The sequence below is a fragment of the Simochromis diagramma genome, unplaced genomic scaffold (assembly GCF_900408965.1).
Source record: "Simochromis diagramma unplaced genomic scaffold, fSimDia1.1 OVJJ01000061.1, whole genome shotgun sequence".
Lineage (NCBI taxonomy): Eukaryota > Metazoa > Chordata > Actinopteri > Cichliformes > Cichlidae > Simochromis > Simochromis diagramma.
In genome coordinates, this window is record NW_024386945.1 from 1,827,711 (window position 1) to 1,842,609 (window position 14,899).

A 14,899-nucleotide genomic window follows, 5' to 3' on the forward strand; every position below is an offset into this window, starting at 1 on the left:
GCGCAATTAAAGAGAAAACCTAAAACTAGTTCTAACTAAATTCATGTTAAAGCTCAGGAGAGACGGTGATTTAACTTCAAGTGTTTACAGGACCAGAACAACATAGATTCTCAGACTTCATGCGACCGAACAGCTGTGAACTGTTTACCTTTGACCTCTGTATATTTTTGAGACTGTATGTAACTCCAGTCTGTGGTCAAGAGGTGAGAGAGTGGGAGGGGACAATTTCAAAGAAGAGCAATTACTCGTGGTACTGGATCTCATTATGAGCGGCTCTAATGGGCCTTTCATCTAAAAGCGAAACAGCGGAGAAGGAGCCATTTCACCCAGTTCCCACCCTGGAAAAAATTAGGGAAAGTCTAAAGACTCATATCGCTGTTTAGTCAGTGAAATTTGTGAGAATTTTCATGAGACTTTTGGAACAAGATTGAACAGATCAGTGACACATTTTCCACGTGTAGTTTTAATCACTAGTATATTACAAAAGACGCAGTCCACTCCTTTTTCCTGCTTGTCAGAAACACGGGTGTGAGAGGAAACTGGCCAGCCTCATTCGTCTCGATTAACCATTGTTAAAAAGGTACAGAGGTAAGAACAGTGCAACGTCTAAAATACTGCTGCCGAGGACGAGACTGCTCGGTTTCTAGGAAAAACAACAAAAGCTCCACTTTTCCTGTGGGCCATTTCATTGTGCTATTGAAATTGATTTAAAGAGGTTTCTTACAGTCTTTTTTTTTTTGTCCAGCAACTGAATAACTGACCAAAAAAATATCCTAAACAAGCTGCGGACCTGCAGTTATGTCGGCTATTTTAAAGAAAAGAGGAAATAATTTGATTTGTTGATGAGATTTGCATGATCTTTATTTGTTTTACCGAATCTCATGCGATCAGCTCATGAATTTGAGACAAAATTCAATAGTCATTTACAGGTGAAGGGCTGCAAAATGCATCAAAAGAATGCATTTTCTGCAATTAAAGGGGAGACATTTGGCAACATTTGACTTTGTTCTGCTTATTATTGGGTTATTACAAAAAATAAATCAACCTGGGACAAAATTTTTACTGATTAGGATTTTAAAAGTATTGTACACGATGGATTTTGGTTGCTTCAGTCATATCACAGTGAAATAAAGCTTCTGCGTCTTTATGGGAAACGTATACTCAGGATTCGTGTCAGGGGTCACAGGAAATATGATGTGGAAAAATTACAGTATTGCTCTTTTGGCCTCTGTCGTGCTGATGATTAGTGGGTTTTTGTAGAGGATCTTCAAAATGAATCTTATAATTGAATACCATATTCTTCACTGCTCTTCCTGAACCTTCATCTGCCCTTAAACTCGCTCTGTGTTCAGGCCAGTTTCTCTTTGTAATAAAACACAGCCATAAATTTTAGTCTTGCATATCTAAAAAGATTTCATTGCTGAGAAGTTGTTTCATCTTCTGCAACAGTCGACAGCGATAAATCAGCCACAAGCGCTATTTGTACGAATCGTGACTCATAATTTGACATCACTTAAGTACTTGTTTGGTTTTACCTTTCACTTTGAGGTAGTGTCCTCCAAAACGGTAGGCCTCGAAGTTGAGGGACAGTGGCGTGTTAGACTGATCGAGGAACAAGTCCACCCGGGACAACTCAATGCCATTCCTTTCAAACACAGGACCTAGAACCTCTCTGGTAAGACGTGACGAAGAGAAATAAAATGTAACTGTCATATAAACTGTTTTTAAACACTTTTTAATTCAGTTTTTAACACAATGCTCACCGCAGTGTCTTCTTTTTCATAGCAGGTACAATTTCTGTTTTTATGTCCACATTGAGGTCAAACTTGAGGCTGAAGCACTCCTTACTGGGGTCCTGCAGGAAGAACAGAGGGACTGTGAGTTTACACAGGTGGGACGGGCTGTCCGGCTGTATGCAGGCTCTCAGCAGAGCCACAGGGGGGCTCCTTCATACTACACTGCCTGGCTCAGACAAAGAACAGCCTAGAAGGTGCTATCACGCCATATCTTGGTACAGAGAAAAATGGCAGCTGCTCTTTGTCTATATCATATAATCTTCCTGGACTCCTTCCAAGAACACAGCATGGGTTAAAGTGTTTGCATGACATCTTACATCAGTGTGTCGTCTCCGTGGTTTCTTTTTCACCAGCTTCATCCCCACTGTTTTACGCTCCCTGCAAAACAGTCAAACACATCATCACCCCTAACATGAAGCAGCACTTCAAAAAAGCCCAACATATGAGAAAGTGCCGTCTTCATCTGTCTGCATCACAAATTTTAATGAGATCTGACAGGCGACATGCTTTATGGCTCCAATTTATCCATTAGCATGCAGGGAATAAGAGAGGAAAAGAGGCAAGCAGGAGGAAAACTGGAACACTGGTATGACATAACAGAGGGTTACTGACCCACGGTCACTGCTCCCTTCATCCTCTTCCTCCAGGTCCGAGGGGGGGCTGGTCCGTGGGGGACAGGAGCGTGTGGATACGTTCCGAGCCAGGATGGAGGCTAAAGGTTAACAAATCACAGCAGTCATTCTCTGTGTTGTTTCACAACTAAGTTAACCTTTACTGTAACAAATTTTAATTTGCATTGTTAATAAACGGATAAGTGGTAGTTAATTCAACTTTTCTTAAAAGTTATTTACTGCAAAAGAATGAAAAGATCATTTTTCTGGTTTGTACAGGGCTGTCTGGATGATTATTGTAAAATTCTGCTCTCAGTCTATGTAAATGGTAACAGTTTTTACTTCAGATATAGAACAAAAACATAGCATCCTTCGACAAACAAGGAAGTTCAGTGACAGTTACCTGCAGTTCCTGCATTTCCACTACATCGTGGTTTCTTTTTGCAAAGACATATAAAACCAAACAAAACAAATCCCTACACTATAGATCACATAAATCACTGTTGTAACTTATTCATTCTTCCATTCACAGCACGTGTTAAAAACAATACAGATTCTCTTTTATATGGGCACGTTGCTCGGCCGTACATTTAAGGATGCATCCCTACAAATGTCCATTCAGTTCAATTTTATTTATATAGTGCCAAATCAGAACAACAGCTGCCTCAAGGTGCTTTGTACTGGGGTTGCACAGTTTCTACAAAATAACTGACTGGAACTTTGCTGGCACGATTGAAGCCAAAACTGTCTGCATAGAGTGGAAGACAAATTTTTACTTCAATAAAAGTAACAACGCTCACTCAAATGACAAAATGTGCAAATGTGGAATTTCGCGACAAACGCACGTTGAGCTGTGCAAGAGGAAAATGATTTACACGATCTGCCTTATTTAGACAATAACAACAACTCTGGGTCCTTGACATTTACGCAGCGATGGCCTGCAGCGTCATCCTGCAGCGTCATCCTGCTCAGGGAGGGATACCAAATAAAGAAATCATGCAAGTCTACCTTGAGGTTGCAAGTCAAATCGGGGGTGCCGGTCAAAGTGCATGTTGTCTGAATTCTCTGAATGGCAGCGTGAGTCACATGACTCACACAGGTGGAGGGGGCTTTTGCTATTCAGGTCTTGACAGTCTGGGTGGTGACAAACCTAAACACAGAAAGCAAAAGAGGGGGAAAAGAGAAAGTCAGAACAAAATAACTGCCAAGGACATAAAGTGTCTGCATTAAAATACAAAAACAATTTAAATGACTCGGTCAAAGTAAAAAGGGCAAAACAGTCACACACACTTGGAATAAACAGCTCCCTGCCTGACTATTGTTTCAGTTACAATTAAAATGACCACAGAAGCTGTTGTGGGCATTCCTGCGGTTTGGTGACTCCCACCTTCCCGCCATCTGTCCCTCAGCGGCATGACAACTAATTGAGTTAAAGTCAGTTTTACAGCACGTGTGCTGACATAGGACCAGCTTGCCCTGACCTAATCCTTACTGGTATCCCCAGAGGTGAAGCAACAAAACTGACCGCAGGTCAGCAACCGCAACACTTCCACAGGCCAGAGAGCTCAAGAAGCTCCATAGCTGATGCAACATGCAGCAGAAGGCTGCAGGATTAAAGGATCTCCTGGCCCAGACATATACACCCACCCCATGTCAACAATGGGCGGCGAAGCACTGGGGGAGCTCTCCGTGTACACCTCCTCACTCCACCCTGTGTCCCTCTCACCATCACCCACACCCGGCTCAGGAAGCGTGAATGTATGGGGAGATACAATGGAAGTCCCGCTAATGTACTTCCTGTCATTGTTTCCATGTACTCATGAGGAGCAGTGTGTCTGTGCAAGTGTGTGTAAATATGTGTGTATGTGCACAGCAGTGATTTGAGCACAAGCTAGACAGACTAGCTGATATGTAAACAACTATAGAAGGCAAGCGGTAGATGCCATACCCATTACATGAGCCTATTTTAGGCAATAATATGCACAAAAACAATACATCAATAAAGAAAGGAGTTTAAGAGGACAAAATAGACTCAGATTTAAGTACAATGTTCCCAGGCTTGGCGCTGTAGCCTTACATTGTGCAGATGGGACCTGAACTCTTTGAAAGTTGGCTCCATATCCAGATCAGCGGACACTGAAGAGCCCAGTAAACATTCAACGTGCCCCCTCTTTGGTCTGCTAATTCACAGTGCAGCCCTGTCAACCCACACTGACAAGCTGCCTTATTAATCCCCTCCTCTCAATGTCTAGCCAGATATAATCGCAGATTTTAAGGAGCAGATCGTAGAGCTGCAGGAGGACAGAAAGGGGGGAGGAAGGGAGTGAGCGGTAGGGTTAAGGAAGGGTGAGGAGTCCCGGTGAAGATATAAAGGCGAGGCAGGAAGGAAAAATAAAAAAGGTCCATCCAGAAGCTTTTCAGAAGTACAAAGCCCCCTAATCTTGCAGCCTAATTGGTGCCTGTGCTCTGTCAAAGCCATCTGACGGTCCTGCAGAGATTAAACAGCCCCATAAGCCAGGGTCTTCTTCTCATTTTCCTCTCCCCAGCTCTGTCGTTTCTGTCCTCTGCCACCACCAGCATAGACTCCTCCCTTCCTCCGATGCACTCATGGTCACTGTACCCAGACACAGCTTCAACCAGAGAAGATTTAAATAGAGACTACAGCGAGAAAAAGAGCAGTGAAGTTAATGAGAGAATGGCCTTTTGTACTGTAGTGAACAGACATGAGATTAAACAGCAATTCCAGTTAATTACAACTTGATTTTTATAGTTTGGGTTGTCATACTGAAACAACTGCAGATAGTCAAGCAGGTGTGTTGCTAAAGTTACAGACAGAAATGATGGTCATACCCATGAATAAAAGATTTCAGATGTAAAAACGCAGACATGGGTGCTGATATTCATATTAAAAGTCATCACATGAGCACTATTCAGTGATAAACATCGTGTAAATGGACCGACCTAGTTAGCAAATAGCCGTATCTGCAAGCATTGCTCACTTTGTGGTGACTGTGGTAAAGGAGGACTAAAAGAACAGCCAGAATCTGGGTTAGAACATTTCTCAATAACCACAGTCGATGACGTTCTGTAACTTGCAGGTACAGATAACTGCTGTGTCTCACATCTGACTCACTGACCTCACCTCACCACTCAACAGCTAGAAATAAGTGATAGAAAGTTGTTAAAACATCACATGCTTATGCTTCTCTGAAGTGAATGTCAGTGCACACACACGTGCGCATTTTTGAACAGCAGCGTCAAATATCTCATCGCACAGAGATGCTAAGTTCTCCATGAAGTGTGGAGACGCAAAGAGAACCACACCAGAGAAATACAAGCAAATCAGAAGCCATATTTAGACAATAAGATAGGTAGGCCCTCCACGCTATCAAGTCAGGGCGTTCACATTCCTGCAGGAACTAAAGCAGCTGGAAAAAAAAAAAAAAATCGGATGCTTTAGCCAAGATAAATGGTCCATCATAGGATGAACTAATGCCTCTCCTGGTGAACCAAAAAGAACCAACTGTTTAAAAAGTCAAATAAACCTAGAAAAGCCTGTAATCTCACAGTCATCACAAGATAGATTTAGCTATCAGAGATATGTAGCAGTTCAGGATATGTGCAGCAGAGATTTTTGCAATACTGAACATTCCTATCGGACAGTTATTCAGGTACAGCCTGACTTTTACGAAGCATTTCTGGATACGGATCAAAATGGAAAAAGGTGGAGGAGGGTACAAATGAAGTTGGAGGTGGCGGTGTGAGACAGCTGACAGGAAGCCGCGCATGCCTCGGACGGTGAACGTATGAGTGTGTGCGAGACAACATGTGTCATGTGAGTGCGTCGCGTGAGTCCCCTGCGTGCCTGCTCTCAGATCTGCCCGGATTAGTGGGGTAGTTTGGGGCGGCATGACTGCACATGAAAACGCTGAAAACACAAACACACACACACACAGCCCCAGCTTCGCCCCTTCCCCAACAGCTGAGAATACACACACAGGCCCCAGCAGCGGCCCCTTCACTTGGCTTACCAGATCCGATGCCACGTGGCACGCGCTTATGCATCCTTGCTTTCACACATCCTGCAGCTTGCCAATTCTCCCCACATGCATAATTGAACACACAAATACAGGCATGCCTGCTCAAAAGTTGTGTCATCGATGAGCTGCACAGCAGTTGTTCAGCTGTAATAAAGCTGTTTTTGTTTGAAAGAAGATGACTCAAGTCTCCTGAGGTGAATCAGGATTACCTCAACACAGTCGTCCATGCAGGGACACACAGTGAGGCTATATCCACACACATACACGACAGCTGAGGATTATTTTATTAAAGAAAAATTGCTTTACAGAACATTAGGCTACTTCACACAGTGACCTTAATGACATTACAGTGGGGAATGATTATCTTAAGTTTAAATTCAAATTACTTAAACATGATTTATAATTAAAAGATGAAACTTGTGGGTTTGGAGCCACATCAGCCAGGCAGTTTAATTTGGCTGCAAGCTCCTCACCACCACCACCACCAATAATTTTGGTATCCTGAGGACAATTTTATATAAGTGCGGACAGCTTGCCACATCCTCACAAGCTGGTAATAACGCTTAGTGCATCATATAATTCCGCACACAGAGAGAAAGGCAGCAGACCCAGATTACAGATCTGAGTGAGTGTGATACGAGGCCCATCCATCACAGGGCTGCTTTAAAGACAATCTGCTCAGTAATGCAAAAAGCCAAAGCTACACTCCTGCCTGTCTGCAACCTGACTTCAGTTCCCCCTCAAACCTTACTCAGCCTTCCTCCGGAACAGCTTGTCCTGCCAGAGAACACCTAGCGCTTATGTAATAGCACGCATCACTGTGTGCGCTTGCATCACGTTAAAGTTGGAGAAGAAGAGCAACGAGATATGGTTCCTCTCTGTGTGGTCTGAAAGAAGAGGGGGAAAAAAGACTAATCCTAGTTTTGTTCTGTAAGTGTCATTAGGAGGTAGAGTTTGATGGGAATTTATCAGCTATTCAGAAATGCTGAAAACTAAACCAATCTTACATTATAAATACAAAAAAGAAGAGTTACTTATTAGGTTGATAAGCTTAAAACTTGATAGAAGACTACACCAGTCTATCCGATTCATCTACAAAAACACACAAATCAGTGATTATCAGTGGTGCTAGAGTGATTGTTGTTTTTAATCACAGACCCTGGCCCAGTGTAACCCTGTTCAGGAATGTTTCATCCACTGCACAGTAGACAGCCCCGGATGGTTTGAATCGAAAGAGCTCAGAGAGGACACGTGCGCTGCTATAACCAAATGTCCTGTACGTTTGCCAAATCAGTCAGTTCTTCTTCATGTGCGGTGTCCCGGCGCTTGTAAAATCACAAGTACTCTTTGAAGTCGCTGAAAGTACAGATTTAATCCCACCCTTATTGTCGCCTGTCAGAGTTGACACCACACTTCAAAGGAGTTGAGCCAGCAAGTTGAGCTTTGTGCTTTGTCAGAATTGTTCTCACACAATGTGTTTTATTCTTACAAGGGAATCCTGTTTAAAATGTCTCATCGGCTGGTTTCGGACGCATACGTCTTGGTAACTTAAAGAGCAGCGCACAGGCGAGCTTTACCAGGGGAACCATGCATGACTGTCTTCAAGCATTCCTTGAGGCAGCCTCAAACAGGCTAGACCCAGTACAGACACAAGTTCAGAAGGAGTGCGTTAACCCCGAGGCAAAAGCGAAACATTTTTGTAACATAATAGGAATTTGTTACAAATAATAGGAAGTTGTGTTTTCTGATATTTTTCAATTGAAAGCAGGAGCACCGGTAACAGCTTCAAGAAGACATTTGGTAGACACCCAGAAGAAGAAATAAAAAGGAGACCCGTTATGCTTTTATTTTTTGTCATATATGCTTTTACAGGGCTAACACATGTGTTAGCCTTGGGTCTACGTGTTAGCCCTGCGACAGACTGGAGACCTGTCCAGGGTGTACCCTGCCTCTTGCCCTAAAACAGCTGGGATAGGCTCCAGCACCCACCACAACCCTGAAAAGGATAAGCAGAAGTGAATGGATGGATGGATATGCTTTTACAGTGGCGGATGCTCATATTAAAAATGGCCACAAACATTTGTTTTCAGGCAGTTTTTTTCCCCATTCTTGGCTCTGTCAAAGAGAAGGGATATTTCTAACATGCTTATCTCACACACACACAGCTCCGGCTATGGGCAGAAATCCTCGTCCCACCTGCTATTCAAACCATCTGTTGACGAGGCGCAGCCAATCAAAATAAAGCTGACTGAAAGCAGCAGTTTTTCTGGCATGCCACACATCAGATGACAGAAAAAAAGTTCACACCCTACACCACACAACTTTTAGAAATCATTAAATACAGTTTTAGGTTTTATTTTTTTTGTTTCATCCTTTCTTTTCACTCTTGTCATTGATGTCCCAGCTGCAGTGGCTTTATTTAATACAACTTAAATGGCTTGTTTTAGTCAGTGGATGAACTGAGGGGCAGTATCTTAAGGTGTTTAAGAATAAATCGACTGAGCTGGGAATATAAAAAGGATATAATAAGTCCCCTTTAATAAATGTTGTTTTACTTTTAGAGTGTGTGTATATTCCAGGGTGGATATGGACAGATGGGTTTATGTAATACATGTAAACGTTCTGCATCTGAGAGAAAAACATAGCTCCAAAAAGGAATAAAACATATTTTTTCATTGCCTATTCCTACACAACACTCTTCTACTGCACCGACAGACATGGCTGTATGTAACAGTGGTGCCCACACCCATAGAACAAACTCAACTCCCTATCATTGTTCAAAGTGGTTGTCATCAACCACCCCCCACCCCAGCCTGTCCACCACCACACACACACACTATAGAGAACATGGAATCAAAGGTAGCCTGAATCAACACAAAACACTGTATGCTTCATATAGAGTATAATGCATAACACTGTTTGTTTAAGTTGAATGTATTGTTCGAGGTCAAGCTTCTGTCAGACAGTGAAGGAGCTCACTGCACTCCAGTGTTTGTTGAGATTGCAGGTGACATCTATGTGCAGTGTGTTTAATTACACTCGCCAACTTTGATGCTTACCATCGTTCCACTCCCACAGAAGAAGCTGTGTTAAGGTCCTGTCTTGACATGCACGCATTGACTGATTTGGCAGCTGGTCGAGATTCTCCTCCGCAGTCAGTTATTTTAGCCTCAACACCGCTGCTCATCAGTTATGGAGCTGGTCTGGATAATCCTGCTACAAGTCAACCTCTCACCTTCTTCCAGCTGTGAACACCCCCACACTCCTGCCCCCCCCCTTTTTACAAAAACACGGAAGGAAAAATGCTCAAGTGCATCTCAATAAGCACACCTACGCACACAAATGATTGGTTAGCACCAGACCAGCAATAGTCATGCACAGTCTTGTTCGAATACTGCGACTGCATTTAAGTCAGTTAAACATCCAGACAGACTTTGGTCAGATGAACTCACACAGTCTAAAACATCAAACTAATTAAAGGTAACTCAGACACAAGAACACATCACCCGTGGTTCATAGTCTAAGGCTTAAAGGCAGATAACCACTGTCTGATTTTTTATAGTCAAATACACTTATGTACTAATGTTTGACCTGTCTGCATAAATACAAGACACTACACAAACACAAGGAAATGAAGTACATGGAGCTGCTGTACTTCAAACAAGCAGTTATTACATAATCTGAATCCTCTGCTGCTACTATGAGGGGATCCACTGGTTAATCAAAGATAACCGACTTGCCCCCTTTGTGGAACGGGTCACTGCAAATTAAAAAGTTTTTCTAAAGGATCATTTTATCCTGCTCCCATCTGCAGAGCAAGATGGTGTGAATAAGTCAACTGAACACCTATGGGAGATTTGGGAGCACTGGTTTATAATAGTTTGACTATTATCAAAACGCCAAGTGAGGAAAAATAGTGCTCCATCCCTCCCGTAGGGTTTGTGAGACTCGGAAAGGGAATCTGTGAGATCACCTATTGGGGAGGTCACCTATTGGTTTGTGAAGTCGTGCCTCTAAGACTCAACTGGAGCATTTCAGCCATTGTCATCTGCACCAGAGACTGAGGCAGAGGTGGATCTTTTTATCAAGCTGCGTTTCTTTTTCAGTACCTTTGTCTTAAGAGCCCCCTTTCATTGTCCTCTCGGGACTAAAGCACGCAGCCCCATAGGGCCTCCCTGTGTATGCTGGAGTGGGCCTACTTTCCTAAACATTACAGAGGTGCCATTAGCTGTGGCCCAGTAGGTGGGATTGAAAACAGCACAGAGTAAGGCTGCAGGAGATCAAAGAGGTAGCCTGGGCAGGCCAGGCCCACGTCTGATTTATTTTTCAATAAATAAACAATGCATCTGTTGAGGAGTGCCATTGGAGAGCCCCGCCGCCGCCGCTGCTGCTCCTTGGCTCGCTTTCTTCTGCTGCCATCTGTCCTCTGGCTAAGCAAAGGGGGCGGAGGAGGATAGCCAGGCCCCGTTTTTTTTACTGCGGCCCTTATGCAACACGACTGTCTGCCTGTCTGCACGCCTGTTCCTCATTAAGAGACTCTCCCTCACCGTGGTACAGTACAGTGCTGATGCCTTGCACACATATGGATTTACTCAAACAGAGGCACTTGTTGTGTTACATCTTTCCAAGAGAGAGCCCAAGTGTGTGTGTGTGTGTGTGTGTGTGTGTGTGTGTGTGTGTGTGTGTGTGTGTGTGTGTGTGTGTGTGTGTGAGAGAGAAAGAGAGAGCAAGAGCGAAACCGTGTGTTCACCAAACTTATGTATACTCATAAAAAGGCCGACAGTGGTAAATTCTGGTGATGGTACTCATTCATTAAACAAAGATCAAGTGCAAGCAGGAGAATCAGTTAACAAGGGATGATGTCATTCAAAGGCAAGTGGAAATAAAACAATAAAAGCAAAGATATACAGCCTAATGACCCCTACATGACATACTGCCGATTTAACCAGTGGACAGGTAAGAAGTGATCATTTATATTTTTACTGTGTTTGCAGTTTTACTACTTAAAACTAGTAACTGCCAGCAAATCAGCTGAATCATTTTTAATTCAGTTAACTGAAATTTTATCGGATGTAAGTACTTAGCTTCTCCATGCCAACGTTTTTAGGCACTTTTAAAAACCAGACAGCTGCCAAGGGTTTTCATCCACAGCAGAAAAGTTGAAGGTCATTTTAGGATCTTTGGATGGATGTTCACAAATTCTGTTTGCAATCCTTTTGAGAACAATGACACATTTTATAGAAAGGTTATGAGATTTCTAAAATGGTGATGGAAAAAAAGGGCCTTTTCTTCTGTTCTTTCTTTTAGATGTTGTAAAATACTATAAATAGCAGAAGACATCTATAGCTGCATGTTTCTGGGAAGAAGTAAAAGTTCTCATCAGCCGAAAGTCCCTGTAGGAGCAATAACGAATTAGCCTGTTCTCATTCCCAGAGCATCTGATACTGCCATTTTGTCAAACTCATGCTAGGGTCTATGCAATGAGGCACTGGTTTCATAGCAGAAGTGGGAAGGATCTCACCCCTAACTAGCATGCAGACACTCATAAAAGGAACCCTTGGCAGCACATTTAAGCTGGCCCAAAGTACTGATATTATGACACAGTATTTAGTTCCTAAATCTAACCAACCAGTGAAAGTGAAAGCAAAAGCAAATTACTATCCAGTGAGGGAAAATAAAAAGGATCAATGTGACATGATATGCCAACTCCTTCCTGACATACTAAGGAAATACCCTGCCGACATCTTCTAAATAAGAGTTTATTTGGCACTCTTTAAAATGAGACACTTATGTACGCCTCTGACATTCACACTGCCATTGGAAAATCTTTTGCAGATCTTTGTTACGCCAAAGATTTCTAAGAAAATAAAGAAATGTTAACTCCCACTGTTTGTGTATAGCACTCTCTTCGGGGCGATATAGACCAATTTGGAGTGGACGTCACGGTTACGACACTGCAGCTGCTTGGGCGGCGGAATAAAAGTAAAACAAACATGGCAAGATTCTCAGAATAAGAATTGGACATAAGACAGAAATGGCAAAAATCGTCTAGAATGCAATGAAAAGGAAAAATGCGGTGCTTGAGCAAAAAGTGGGGTAAACCCAGTGTACTGCAGGGTCAACACAGAGAGACACAATCACACCTAGGATCAATTTAGAATCACCAGTTTATTTACCAAGCATGTCTTTGGACACTGGGACGAGTGCTCGGAAAAAACATGCAAACTCCACCTTTAAACCAAATGGTTCACCTTGCGATATCGAACATTGTTCTCGTAAGAGCTCCATTAACAATAAAGTAAACAGTTTATTCAGTTTATCTTACGTTTGAGATAAAACTAGGAGTGCAGGCACAACAATCAACTGCAGGAATATGAAATGTTTGCTCAGCTATGGCAAGTACAGCAGATCTCAGATGAAGCAGGAAGTCTGTCTGTAAACTGTGGTGGTTGTTTACACCAGAGAGTTTGGGTAATCACTTTAACGTGTTTTCTCTTCAAAATAAGCTTGTATGATCATCTCGCTGACGTGCCCCCCCCCCCCTCCACTTTCACCACAAACTTTGTTTTGTCAATGCTCTTGTGTCAGATCGCCAGTTAGATTGATAAATAAAGTCTAAATTAAGCTGAATTACGCCAAAAGTAGACATTTCGCAATCTTTTTATCAGGGTCATTTAGATTCTCACTGCAGACTGGAGATACCAGTAACTGTATACAGTATTTCTTAACGTCATCCTCCTCTGCAAAGTGACACATGATGAACAAGGACTGGATTTTCCCAGATTACATATAGACATTTAGAATAAATGAGCCTATTCTGTATTACTAACACATGAACATCATTTATATTGCCACTACATGGAAAACATTTTTTTAAAGACCCAAGAAAAATTTATTTCTACTTCCTCTTATGGTAACAGATTAGATTAGAATGTATACAAATTATATTGGGTGCTGTTTCCATATATTCATTAACTATTCTGTGAATGACTGACTTGGGGATGCATCAACACGCTTTCCTTTATCATTTCCCCATATCACGTACAGCAGAGCACCAGACAAACCATCTAAAGGCGAAATGAGATCCAAAGCTTCATCTGTCAGCACACGGCTCTCCGAGTTTGCCACTGAAAGTAACAGACTCAGGAACAAACATGCTCACAGGAAATACAGCAACTCTTTTTTGGGGGTAAAACAGACAACGCATTCCAGAGAAAGTTATGTTTCAACATGCAATGAAGTTTGCCCAAGAAAAATATTACCTCCTCATTTTTTCACAGCTCATTTTACTAAAGCGCCCCCCCGCCAAGAAAACAAGAATGCCAGCACTACTTTTTTCATCTCCCTTACAGGCTGTATAAGTGAGCTAAACTGGCTGAAATCAAATTATCTGACTGTCTTCAGCGGAAACGCAGCTGACCCCAACTTCTGCTACTTGGTCAAATATTTACAGGAAACCCAGATGACACATGCTACTATCACTATGCTGTCAATGAGGAAAAAACAAAAAACACAATAAAATAAAACGCATGCCTCGTGAGAAGAAAAACACCAATAAATCCTCTCAGAGCTGAAGAACTAAATGACAGGCTCGACACCATTCACCATTCAAGACCATCAATACAACTTCATGAGAGAAAAACACCACTCACCAGCAGCTGCTCTCTCTCTGCTTGGACAAAGTCAAGTGTACTGACTGCTGTCTCAGTCAATGCTGGCTGACTATGACGTAACCAGCCTTCCGATCCATAGCTTCAGGGCAGTAGAAGAGAGCGGGATAGACAGGAGGGCGGTGAGCAAGACCAAAAAAGGAGGAAGCGAGAGGAGGGGGGGGGGGATTGGCTATTCCAAGTGAAATGAGAACTTTCAATGAATGCTGATTTGGATGCAAGATGTTCCGAATAAGACTTGGAAATTGATTATTTGGAAACCACTTCCAGTTTGGTATAAAGAATATGGAAAGGAGAGAACAGCGGTGGGTGCCAGGGTGTATACTGGTCTGTTGATATAAGAAGCAGATGTGAAATATGCAGACATACGAGGAAAAACAGACTTAAAGTGCTGGTCTGCACAGATGTAGATGATACCTACAGGCAGAAATAAGACAAGTACTGCCCAGAACGAAAACTGTAACTGAAGGTCTGCCCACTTTGAAGTCATTAATTCCTCATATCATTCATTTGTCAAGCAAAGAAGTCCAAAAACTACTCAAACGAGATAACTTTGCTTATTCCCATATAATGAATTCAACACATCGAGTTTATTTTGACTAGACAAAATAAACCATTAATTAAAAATCAGCCAGTGACAGCGATAATGTCCAGATAAAGCCCCACGTGAATTCAACTGCTAAAGCGGCGCATTTCTCCCAGCTGTTCTGGGATGAGTATTTCACAAACTTATCTAACAAAAAGGAAAACTTAAAAGCACCATCACCGCAAAATCTAAGAAA

General features: G+C 42.4%; 1 protein-coding gene across 5 annotated transcripts in view; it reads right to left on the minus strand.

Moving 5' to 3' along the window:
- plekhg5b (pleckstrin homology domain containing, family G (with RhoGef domain) member 5b) overlaps positions 1-14,899 on the minus strand; it is a 76,610-nt gene that overhangs the window by 21,364 nt on the left and 40,347 nt on the right. For 3 of the 5 annotated variants that reach the window (XM_040038086.1, XM_040038089.1, XM_040038085.1), the window contains 5 exons: positions 3,416-3,557; positions 2,409-2,508; positions 2,114-2,174; positions 1,764-1,855; positions 1,536-1,672 (listed from right to left, as the gene is read on the minus strand). In XM_040038086.1, coding sequence (XP_039894020.1) covers positions 1,536-1,672; positions 1,764-1,855; positions 2,114-2,174; positions 2,409-2,508; positions 3,416-3,557 — 532 coding nt within the window. Of the gene's footprint in view, positions 1-1,535; positions 1,673-1,763; positions 1,856-2,113; positions 2,175-2,408; positions 2,509-3,415; positions 3,558-9,506; positions 11,092-14,099; positions 14,897-14,899 lie in introns of those variants that run through there. The other 2 variants (XM_040038090.1, XM_040038088.1) reach the window with 2 other exon arrangements.